The sequence below is a fragment of the Gopherus evgoodei genome, chromosome 7 (assembly GCF_007399415.2).
Source record: "Gopherus evgoodei ecotype Sinaloan lineage chromosome 7, rGopEvg1_v1.p, whole genome shotgun sequence".
Classification (NCBI taxonomy): Eukaryota; Metazoa; Chordata; order Testudines; family Testudinidae; genus Gopherus; species Gopherus evgoodei.
The window spans coordinates 63900287-63913211 of record NC_044328.1 but is presented as its reverse complement, the minus strand read 5'-3'; the positions used below and the strand labels follow the sequence as shown (position 1 = coordinate 63913211).

Sequence of the window (12925 nt, the reverse complement as noted above, 5' to 3'; positions counted from 1 at the left end):
GGGCCAAAGTTATGACACCTTCGAGGGACTTGATTTGCAGACACTACTGAGCATCTGCCTCTAAAAATCAGACCTTTTTAAGGTGTCTCAAAGTTGGGCATCCAAAAATCGATTGACCACAAATCACCCGTTACCTTTGAAAATCTTGGTTTATATCATTCACTGATTGACAGGACTTTAAAAACAAAGCTACTGAATTATTGTTAATAGTTATGAACATGCGGCTGTTTAAGCTGTTATCATCTGTTCTGAAAAGTGTGTGTGTGTGTGAGAGAGAGAGAGAGAGAGAGAGAGAGAGAGAGAGAGAGAGAGATCAAACCAAGAAAATATTCTGAGTACATATTAGGCTTTGCCATCATTGCCTTTTTTCCCTTCACCTGACTCGGAAGATTACTCCCTTGGTGTTCAGTGCTCAGTGTGGTGGCTCTGACAGGCTCCTTCTTCAGCCTCACTAACTCCATCATTTCATTCCACATCTGTCCAACACCCTTTAATGCATTAGACTGATGTGTGTGACTATGTCGTTTGGAGCATTTCCTAGTGCTACATGCAGAGGCTGTCATTCTAGCCCTGACATGGCCCTACTGCTGTTTTATACTGTGTTGGTTGGTCTATTTCCAAGGAGTTTTCTTCTCCCTGGCTTCCCAAAATTGAACATTTTATTCTGTTTCATGCTTCTGCCCTTTATATTGTAGTTGCTTGTTCATATGGTGCAATATATTTGAGTTAAATGTGGCCCATCTATGTAGGTCTTGAATCCAAACGATACCAAGTCTCTTAGAGAATTTGATAGAAGCCTGCACACATGAGCACAGCATAGTATTACAGGTATGAAAGGTGGGACAGGGGGAAATAAAAATACATAAAGGGCAGGGAGGCAACAACAGCTCCCCTGTGTTGGTTAGTTCCCTAGTGTTCTGGGAAATCTTGGGGAAAAATTAGCTTTGTGAGTTGCAGGAACCCACAGGTAGTTTTCACTTGCCTGACCAGAACGTACTCAGCAGTCTTACTGACCTTGGCAGCAGTTCCAGAGTCACATTCTCACACGGAGAAGCTGTTCTTAAAACAATTTTTTTCAATATGTCAGGCAAATGCATGAATTCCTTCCACATCAGGCATGAATATCTTTGATTTCCATGAACTTTGCATTCACTGTGACTATTGTGGCTCCCATTCTCCATTAAAGTCTCAGCTCCTCTGCCTCTATTATGCTACCTTAAGGAAACAATGTAGAAACCTTGTTCTCCTTGATTATGTCTTTTTTTGGGAGAGAAGAGGAAGGCTGTCCTTAAGGACTCTAGTAGTATTGTTTTTCTCTACAGAGAATTTCATTTTCTGGTATGGTTTGAGTAGAAGTACCCTTTTCCTGGTGTGTGTGAAGGTGCAAGTCTAGCCCTTTCTTCCAAATGCCAAGACTGTAGTGAGACGACAGCAATCAGTAGGCCACAGTGTTTTGGGAATCATAAAAGTAGCAGGAGCAGAAGCATGGGCAGACTCTGCTGAGACAGTCCTACCCACCTTTCTTGTGACTCTAAACAGGGTCATGTGCTTTTTAATGGCAAAATATCATCTAAACCATGTAAAGTGTACACAAGATATTCAAATATCCATTAAGAGAAGGAATCCCCATGTCTATATCTGAAATCTATACAGCAAGTATTTCATTGGTCAAATCTACTGTGTGGGCATTTGGTTTGAGTAACTTGATTGCAGAAAGTCCACCAAAACTAAAGAGCCAGATATATTCTTGCATAAATATAAAGAAAAAACAAAACCATGTCTCCACTCCAACGTTCTGCTCTCCCTGCACTCACAAGTCTCCTGCTGACCTCAACCACAGTTCTATTAACCTGGATAAAGCAGGTGATAAACACTGAAGTCTCCTGAACACCTCTGAAAGCAGAATTGTGTCCTATTTAAAGGGACTAGTCCAGCATTTCTTCTGCGCACAGAACTCCCATCGACTTTTGGACTTCCTCTGCAGAATGACAGCAGGATGGAGCCTATGGGACTCATCATAATATTTTATTACAGCATTGTTACATAGATCAGTGTTGTTTCTTAGCTTACTTTACATGTTACATTATATTATACAAGGCCCAAACTCTACCCTTAAGCCTCACGGAAGCCCATTGCAAGTAATGGGTTTTTACAGGGTGCAAGTCAGGGCAGAATTTGGCCCCATGTGGATAAGTTTGTTCATCTACTCAGACTCAAAATGTCCCACATAAATGCCATGGGCACAGATTCATCTTGATTTAATTATCTGAACTTTGTTAACTTTGGACACAAACAGGCATTTTAATGAAGCTGCAGGTGTGAGTGAGTGGTGTAAAATTTAATTTTAAAAATATTCACATCAGAATTACAAATAACATTTAACTACATTGCCATGTATTTATTTCCTACCCTTTCTGCACCACTGTGTAAAACACATAAATGCATTTAAAGAGATTCCTTAAGGCTGAGCAGTTCCTGAAGGGGGTGGGGGGAGGAAAAGGGAGGGAGAAGAAATATTACTTACGCCGTTTGCAGCCACATTTTTTTATCCTTTTGGGATCTGTGATGTCATCATGACAGGCTTTGCAGTAAAAATACGCCCTGCAGAGACAGAACAGAAAAACTGACACATTTCTTAATCCACACAAATGAAATTAGTCCCACATTTCCTCCTGCTACATTGCCAAATTAATGAAACATGCCAGCACTAATTTCCTTTAATCTTTGGAAAGGTTTAGACATTTAAAGGAGGAAATGTTTGCTGCAAGACCATTAATTTCAAACACAAGACTATGATTCAAGTTAGTGCTTCTTTTAATAAACTTTCATTTGAAAAATAATTAGGAGAAGGGTTGATAAATATGATATAGTGGATCAGATCATTTGCCTTTCATCTTTGAAAGCAGCATCCAATGAGGCTCATCGTCAAGGCACATATGAAATAAGTTCATTGTTCTTAACCTGAAAGTCACGAATTCAGAGCCATGTGAATTCTGAGGACAGCTAAGGTTTTAAGGCCATGTTTGCAGTCTAACCTCCACTGGACCTCCATACTGGTGATTTCAATGTCATTGTGACCTAAATTATGGTCAATAATGTCATGCATGCTATTATTTGCACCTGTAAAAATGGAAGCCAGTGTCTGAAAATCAGGTTCTTAAAAAGCAGTGAACAAACATGGGGACTACTGTCCTCTTGGTTCAGACTTCTTTTTGTTTGCCATCAGGGTTCAACTAGAGAAGAATGATACTAGTGTTGACTGTATTATAAACCCTCAGCAAAAATCCCTAAGAAAGCAAAACTATGTAATTCACAAGATGACCAACCTAACTCTCTGTCTATTTAGGCTTTTACACATTGCCTGTTACTGTGTATCAAAGAACAGATTGCTAGGTGAAGTAGGCAGAATGTAGGGTAAGTGAGAACGGATAAGTGTGCAATAACACTTTACATATCATTAAAAAAAATTATGTTTTAACAAACAAACGTACATCAAACTGCCCACAGGAGATTTCACAAGCCCGTCAAATCAGTATGTCACACACTAGTGCTGTGACACATGTATATTTCATGAAGATCACACAGCTAGCCTCTAACTGAGCCAATCTGGGCTGCTAGAATATACACATATTTTTGCTGGCATGACAACTGGGCCATACCACACTTCAGCATCTGCCAAATTTCCCCCATTGCCTGTCTCCTCTGACCCAGACTCCTCTCCTTCAGGCAGATGGAAATGAGGGGTGACTTGAGGTCACACCACAGGTCTTGCAGGTAATACTGCTCGTGCACTTGAGGTAGCCTGAAGGTTCCAGAAATAGGAGAGGCCATGGGAACAGAAGAACCTACAGTCTTTAGGAACTGGAAAGAAAAATAAGCAACAAAAATATACAGGTACATGGATGAATATAGTCTTGGTTCCAGTGTAAATGAAAGGGCTATTAATTCATTTAGACAAAAATATCAAGGGTTTATGAATGTTTCACATTGTGCAGGGATGTTATAGAAAGGGTGAGGGCACAGGGAGCATGGTACTTTCCTGATGTAAGGAAAAACATGATCCATCTTCCAGATCCCAGAAGCACAAGGAAAGAGGGAGTGACTAGCACTATGTGCAGCAGTGACAAGGCCTGCAGAGTTATTTCTGGGTGTTTTTCTGTGCTCCATACCAGGGCATTACCTAAAGGAGAGTGTTATGATCCTCTCTGTACAAAATGAGGAACTGAAGCCTAGAGAAATCAAGGGACTTGTCCAAGGTCAAAGAACCAGTCTGTCACATATGTCCAAGCTCTCAGGCTTGTGATTTAACTGCCAGGCTACGTGGAGTTAATAGATATTTTCCAGGTTTGACCTATGGCTGGTGTTTTTAATTAGGAATGGAGAACCTGACAATATCTAAAGATATGGTTCAGATATCAGCCTCAATATTTGGTTACTTCTCTGTAGACCATCCAAACCTCTTGTGTCTAAAAAACTGGGCTGGAAGCCTTGCCAGAGAGCCACATCTACTACTTCCTGCTAATGGCCTAGCTAGAAGTCTATTGAGACTATTTAAATACTTTAGACAAAGCTGGGGTAAAAACACAATGAAAGAAATTAAACTTTTTTTTCATTTTGAATACTGAGTATAGTCAGTGGGCTTTTAAATTTTAAATCACAAAAATATTTTGCAGTTATATCAGAGCTACAAGTAGTCCTCTCTCTACTTAAACTTATACATTCTTCTTATTGTTTGATATCCATGTAGGCCTGGTCTACACTGCAGAGTCTGTGTTCCCACTTCTGGCTCTGAGATGGGCTGCTGCCCGGGCTCCCAGCTCTGAGCTGGGCTGCTGCCTGTGCTCCTGGCTCCCTGCTCTGAGCCAGGCTGCCATCTGGGCTCCCAGATCCCCACTTAATTTGTAGTGTAGACATGTATGTAGACTCCTTTACCTATCTGTACAGCTGGTGTAATTAGTTTAATGGGAAGGTACATGGATTCAAGGTAGTATAAGAGGGTCTAATTCAAACAATTGTGAATTTAATCTACACAAAACAATTGAAACTAATTTAGTTCAAAAGTCTGAATTTGGTCCAGAGAGTTTAAGTGACCTGCCAGGAAGGCAGCAGGGTTTCGTGGAGTCAGCATGGCACTAGCCATCAGGAGACTTGAGTTCTAAACCTGCTATTGGGATTAGTTAAATAATATATTCACGCTAGTCACTGTCAGAGATAGGATTGGGACTCAGGAGTGGCAGTCTCTGCTCTTCGGCCTGGTCTACACTGGGGTGGGGATCAATCTAAGATAACAGCGAGAATAGCATAGCTGAAGTTGACGTGTCTTAGATCGACTTAGATTGACTTACTTCGCATCCTCGCAGCGCAGGATCAAAGGCTGCCGCTGCCCCGGTGACTCCACTTCCGCCTCTTGTCTGCTGGAGTTCCGGAATCAACAGGGAGCGCGTTCAGGGATCAACATATTGTGTCTAGACGAGACGCGATACATCGATCCCTGATAGATTGATCACTACCATCTGATTCGGCGGGTAGTGTAGACACACCCTTCTATGGACCATGTGGACTCCACGGAGGCACCTCTCTCCTGACTGTGGGATTTTCCTACTATTTCTGTTGGCCAAAATTTCCTCTCTAGTTTTTGCAGTTCCCCCTTTAGACATTTAATCCAGCTCTAGATCCCACTTCTGAAGCAAGATCCTTTAGCACAGACCCTTCCCCAAATCCGTACAAGTTTAGACCAACACTTGGACAGCTGTGGGGTCCACTCTGCCAGATCCCAATGCAGAACTAGGACCCTAGTATATACTACGCATGATACTCTCTGGGCATGTCTGCACTTCAATCTGAGGTGTGATTGATGTTCGGATAGACATATCCACACTAGATGGCTAAAAACAGCAACACAGATACAGAAGCATGAGTTTCAGCAGGGGCTGTATAAGCATGCCAAGGACCCATGTTGCTAGACTGCACTGAAGCCCACCGCATCTATGTGCTAGCATGAGGAAAGCTATCTTAGGTATGTCTACCCATGCTCCAATCACACTGCAGATTGCAGTGTAGGCATACCCTAGGTGCAAGACGAAGCGTAAGTGACTCAGATGCTTTTAAAAAAGAAATTACCATATTGATAAAAGAATTAAAACAAATGGATTTCCATAATGCATAATAAGTGGATAAAGAATGATAAAGACACCACTCATACTGTATCTATGACACATTATTAGCACTCAACCTTTTATATACAGCTATTCTCTTCAATAAAGCCTTAACATAAAGGTGTGTAATATGTACCTATTATTTAAAAAAAATTAAAAAATAATAGTTTTAGCAATATACAAAATTACTCTACTACAAATTATGGTGCATAAACAGTGTTAAATATGCACTGCAATATGGTATAGTTCTAACCTAAAAGATTTGCCAGCATCTCTTAAAGCATATAACACATAAACAAAAACATTTAATTTGAGATACAAGTATATAACATATGTTTACTTTTGTTTTATTGTACTTAGGTAAAAATCCTGTGTTTTACTTTCCTAGAATCTTTTTTATTGCCATTCAGATCGCATGAAAGCATCCATCACTTGTTTGAAAACAAAGGCAGAGAATTCGCGGAGGGGGATTAAGTTTCTCTCAATTTCGGAACATTTTTTCTGACTCTGATTCATCAAGTTACAAAGGTGGAATTGGCAATTTTCATAAATGGCTATGTTAGCTGAAGCACATCTGATAAAAATCTGCTTTGTACTGAATGGCTAGGGAATATGGGAAGAGAGGCAGCAACCTTGCATACTTCTGGCCAAAGGCTTCTGGAAAAGGCAAGTCAGAGCTTCTGCTTCGACTTTCTGTTGTCATGGATGGAAATTGACATACAAGTGCTGAGTAAATTTACTCTAAATATATCTTCACTATTCAACTTTGTCATTTCAAAAAGGCCATGCCAGGTTTCTCCTTGTGAGGTCCCATTAACTTCATGGAACTGGATGGCTAAAACACTTCGTAAATACACAGATTAGTGACTTGGTGCTACCGTGTGAATACCCTTGTGCACATGGAAAAGGAAAGAGGCAAGAGAAAGAACAAGAACTGCCTGCTGGGTTCACAGGCTGCTTGAGGCTAGTGCCCACTGTAATGGCTTTCACAAAGGCAGTGCTGGAGGTGGGAAAGGGCAGGGGCGAGCTGTAGCAGGGGCAGCTGCCTCCTGTGTCTCCCTTCTTGCCAGAAATTGCTCGTCAGCACCCTGCCTGTGTTTCCACCTCTTCAGGACCCTTTAAGAACTCCAGTTCAAAAAGTTCAAACAATCCCCAAAAGGAGTCTTACTTATTTAGACTTCTAGCTACACACAGGCTGCAGCCCCAGTCCATCACTCACCCAGCAGGCCAAAAAAACACTAAGTCTTTTAAAAATAGAACAACTCATACTTGTCTTTATCCCAATGTCAGCTTGGCACAGCCCCTTGCTCCCAAAGGGTCTGTCTGTCAGACTCTGCCCTGTTTCTTGGGCATGGTGTCTCCCAGGACCCTGTCTAGACAGCTTTCTTCCTCTTAATGTCAGGCACAGTTATTCTCTCAGCCCCCTCCTACTGAAGCTTCCTGCTGTCTTTTAGCCTGGGATTGCTTGATTCCCCTCAGGTGTAATCAGGCTTGGCTTAGCCCCAGTCTCTCCAACCCAAGGGCAGGCCACCACATTACACCAGAGAGAATGCATGCAGTGCCCTTTTGAGGGGTAACAAGACCGATGTCAACACGCTTATCTCAGTCTAAAATTAGTGTAAGGGAGATGAGGAAACTGTGAACACCTGTTGGAGTCATGTGCCTCTTTCCGGGCTAGGGCTTAAATCAACAGTTTAGCTCTTGGGATATGCAGCGCTAGTATAGCACTGAACAAATATTAAGCAATCTACATGTCATCCCTTTGCGATACCTCAGTATTATTCTGTTCATTTTAAAAGATAGGGAAGAAGACTCAAAGGGCCTAATTCTACTCTCACTGGCATCTGTGCAAATTAGGAGACATTCCATTAGAGGCCAGCTACAAGGGGAGGGAGACCAGAAGAGGAGCCCCTTCTCCCTCTGTGGCTGGCTTGGCTGTTATGGAATGTTTATTTGGGAAGGAGCAAGTAGGGTCACTTTGTTGGGGGTAGGTAGTATTCCCTGGCTTGCAGAGACTGCTAGCTTTGGAGTTGGAAAGGAATGTTCCTTCTTTGGCAGAGTAGGCTTAGTTAAGGGCTGATTTTCACCTCTCTCAGTGCATCACTTCTGTGCCATTTGACATTGATGGAACCCACAGGTATCATTTGGCAGAATTGGGTTTTTGTTTGCAGGCAGCTGGAGGTTGGAATGTTTATAATAATTCTGACATGTTGCAGCTGGCTGGAAGGGGCCCTGTACTGGAGCAGGAGCTAAGCTGGCCTGATATCTATTAGCCAGAATCAGAGCAGGTGTATCTGCAAGAACCTAGGAATCTATGGTAAGAGCAGCAGGAGGAAGAGGTGGTTAGACCTCTGTACTGTATACAGATATGGGACCTGCCCTTGTGGATTGACTAACACTATATGGCTGAAGAGGGGATGATGGTTCTGGGAGACAGCTTCCCACTAGTCGGATTGGCACAGCTGCACCTTGGAAGAAAGTCTTCATGCCTATAAGATGGAATGGTTATGGAGGGAGAAGGTGGCCAGTTCTGAGATAACAATTTGATTCTTGATCTCAAGTTCAGCATGATTTAAAAAATAAAAATTGCAGCCAACTGTTTCTTGCATATTGGAGTGTCTTATTTATTCATTTTGGAGTAACACACATTTGAGAGGGATGACCAGGTAACAAATTACTTTTTTAGCTTTATAAAAATCTATTTATCTTCAAAATGTTTTTAAAATGTATTTCTTTATCTTAGACATTATTTTCTGATATCGCTTTATCTTTCTAAAGACTTCAAAATCTCGAGACACTGGGTGTGCACTGGGGTCTAATAATGACACACCTTGGTGGCTGCTAGGCATGAGACCAAAGTTTTCTTGTATAACTGTAGCTTGAATTACTCTAAACTCTAATCTCACTGATACAGCCAAGTTCTTAGTCTGCCAAACAGGAAAAGTAGTCCGCATTGGATGGGAAGTACTGCTCTGTTTTAGTTTGATTAATTATTATGTGCCTACACAATATATATAGTTCTGATAAAGAATAGTAACAAGAGGATGTCATACTGCCAATGTAATGCTGAATGAATATTGCTCAGTTTGCCCACAACAATTAATTGCTGAGGTTGCTGAAACTGTCCCTATATAAAATAATTTCTCTAAACACTGAAACCTTAGGCCAAAACTAGGGACTCCATTCTCTGCTCAGATAACTCCACTAGGGTCAATTATGTTACAACAGTAGATAATCTGGCCCATATTCAAAGTGGATTTTTTGAGTTTAACTCCCCCCCCCCGGCCAACTTAACATTTCTCTCTTTGGTTCTTTTTCATAGGTGCTGCAAAATTATTATTTCATTTTATTTCAGTTAAAGTTTTTTCGCCATGGGAAAGAGTCCAAAATGAGAGGCATGTACATTTGGTCCAATTCAACTCCTACTGAAAAAATACAAATCCTTCTGCTGACTTCTATGGGAGTTGGGGAGAAGCTCTAAATGTAAAGAATAAAACAAGGGAGAGGCTGCATTTTTTTAATTAAAAAAGATGCAATAAATAAATTACCTTTTCACTTCTTTGGCATCACTTGCAATGAAGAATCCTAAAGTACCTTCTTGAATCTTGACGTGGTTTCCAGGATTGATTAATATACTGCTCAATGAAACACAAACAAACAAACAGACAAAGCTATGAGTTTATATCACTTTTAGTTGAGTGCTCCAAAATACTCTATTTTTGCTTTATTCTAGGGGACCCACTAGTCAGGAAAGGCTATAAGGAAATTTGAAGCCATTTTCTTCTTTCACATTTCCAATCGGATCACCGCTTAAACATCAACAGTGGGTATCATTACTGAACTTAAATTTGCAACAAACACGTATCTTCCCTTAAAATCATATCACCATTTTAGTTCTTAAGTCACTAGTTTCTTATGTTCTTGCCATCAAATAATTAGCAATTTTTACCAAAACAAAGCAAAAAAAGCATCTCAGAAAAACCATGTATGAAGTGGAGCAGTTTAGCTTTCTTGCGCTATTATTCAGGCTACTGAAAAAGTTCATGATATGATGAAAAGGGAAGAGATCCCCCAAGGAAACCACCACTAGATACCAGTACAAAGAGTCATTTGTCAAATGAAACCATTTAAAACATCCTTGCGCCAATTTCTTTTGAAATGAGAAATAATGGGACCTCATCTGTATATATTATATTATTGTACATAATATAATAAATACACACATACACTCAAGGGGAATGGTACAAGACAACCAGTCGCTATTGCTGAGGAAAACATAAAATGAATATAACATTTAAATAAAAACATTGCAATGCAGCACCTGGAAGAAAACAAAATAATCCAAACACCCTAACAGAGGGACTGCAACTCAGTTTGATGGAGGAAATTGTAAGTTAACATGGTGTGTGTTGATCTTCTGCTTATGTGTAAAATATCTGCTGTATTGTCATAAAGGTTTAGCACCAGAGTATTTTTGGTTCAGGCAATATTATAAGGTATCAGGTAGCCATATTTATTTTTCATCTTGTTTTACTTTGAAGTGTAATATAACTAAGCTCTTAACTTGACAAAACACTTAATAAAGCTTGTCAAATGTTTCACTTTTTTTTTTTTGTTTTGGTCAAGTTTAATCTTTGTAAGTTAAAGAGTAATATGAGTACACATGCAAGGCTTACAGTACACAATGACTAAAAGAAACTATGATACTTGCAGGCTTATCAGACACTGACTTTTAGGAAAGATGCCAATATAGCAATAGATAAGATGTATATATGAATGGACATAAGGTGCTAACATTGCAAGTGCATGCAATGCAAAAGATTTGTAGCCTTATTATTTGGGGAAAAATACAGGATCAAATGTTTAGATAGTCTTTGTTATTGATAAATTGTTGAGTTGGATAACGCTGGTAAGTATAGAATGTTTTCATTAAATACGGAACATTTTCATATGCTGTACTTTATAGACTGAATGTGTATGTACTTGTGCGTGTGCATCTGCACATATGCACCTATACACACACACACACACACGTGCGTACACATTAAAAGTCCTATGTGACAAGAATATTAAACTTGCAAAATCGGCATTTAGAAGTCAGGTAATGTCAGATTTAAGGCTGCCTGTGCAACCTTAATTCAGCCCTCGTGCATATGTTTTATGATACAGTCCTCATTGTCATGATCATATATTATTTGTACCTCAGGACTCCTCCCTCATTTGCTGCATAGGATGGATGATGCTCAGTGAACAAAAAGCTATTCAATAGTTTCTTTTATCTTTATTGCTTGACCTGTGGCCCTGTGCAAGAAACCCTGCTCTATATACAGAGTTTTTCATTGGATCATGGATTTTTCAGCACTATAGTACCTGAGTACTTCCTAAACAGCCTGATTTTTCAGAGTACTTAGCATTTTATAGCACTTTGTATGTACAAAGTCTCCCTTGCCTCATTCATGACACAACTCCTACTTCGGCAACAAACAAGGCTTGGATCCTACAGATCCTTCATTGCTGCACAACCCGAATTTGTTCCTAAAATACAGTCCATCCTGTGCAATGAAAGAGGCAAGAGGTTCTGAAAATAGTGTGTAATTACCATATCATAATACATGTGCACAAGGGGACTCAATTAAAGATACACAAGCAACCTTAAATCTGACATTTTCTAACTTTTGAGTGCTTTATTTGGCAACTTCAATGTTTTTTTTTTTTAACTTGGGAGGTCCGAGAGGTTAATACAATTTTCTAGGTTTTAAAAAAGCAAACTGAAAAAATCAGAAATTCCATTACATGGAATCACATTGACGCCTGCATGGCTGGAATCTTTAGAACTACTGCACAGACCTCTGCTACCAAGCTAACAGAAAAACTGATAGCAACAGTAAGTTGTCATCCACTAGCGGTGGTTGAGACACATACTTTGCCAGTGGTTGGGTTTCACAGATATTTGCTAACAGAAAAAATGTTGAGACTCAGGAATCATGGGTTCCATTCCAGATTCTGGAGGGGAGTGTTCCCTTGTGGTCACAGACTTTGCTGCTCCTGTCCCACCCAAACCTGACCCATTCTGCCCACCCTCTCAAGCCTGTCCCTGTCCTCTCTTTTCCCGTTCGTCACAGCTCCTTGTCTTAGTTTTGCCCTTAACTCCTCATCCTAGACCCAGTCTCCTCACCTAGCTGGTCCTAGTCTCTAAGTCCCACACTCTTCATCTCAGTCACAGTCTCCTTGCCCACCCAGTCCCACTCATTCTTCCCCCCCTCCCTAATTTCCAGTCCCAGCCTTCCCACCCAAGGTTCCTTGTCCTAAGCGACTCTCCTCCCTGCGACATCAGATTCTTGGCCCCTCTGCATTTGAGTCAGGTTGCTTACTCCTCCAAACTGCCAGGATGCCAGCAGTGAGGAAGGGGGGACAATAAGAACACAAGAGTGACATTTTGCCAGTGCCAAAGCAGCCCCAGAAGCCAAAAGAAGCAATTCAGGGAAAGTCCTAGATAGCCCTGACAGTCCTGGGATGGAGCATGCTCAGTGCAGATGAAATAATCTGAGAATTCAGCTGCCAAATGGTAACAAATCTCTACTGACCATATGCAAATAGATTTTTCAAATGTTAATAAATCTGTGTGTTTTTTCAAAGAAAGAGCAAAAGGTATATCTCTGACACATTAGTAATCCCTACGACAAATGTCAAGCCCTTGTTCCAAAGCATGGAGATGCTAGATGAAATGGCTTTAAAAATGTTTTTAAATGAGCAAAAGAACATATTTTTCC

General features: G+C 40.5%; 1 protein-coding gene across 9 annotated transcripts in view; it reads right to left on the bottom strand.

Annotated features, from left to right (window-relative positions):
• KCNMA1 (potassium calcium-activated channel subfamily M alpha 1) overlaps window positions 1–12925 on the bottom strand; it is a 410790-nt gene that overhangs the window by 135038 nt on the left and 262827 nt on the right. For all 9 annotated transcript variants that reach the window (XM_030568831.1, XM_030568832.1, XM_030568835.1 and 6 more), the window contains 2 exons: window positions 9704–9790; window positions 2525–2601 (listed from right to left, as the gene is read on the bottom strand). In XM_030568831.1, the coding sequence (XP_030424691.1) occupies window positions 2525–2601; window positions 9704–9790 (164 nt within the window). The remainder of the gene's footprint in view (window positions 1–2524; window positions 2602–9703; window positions 9791–12925) is intronic.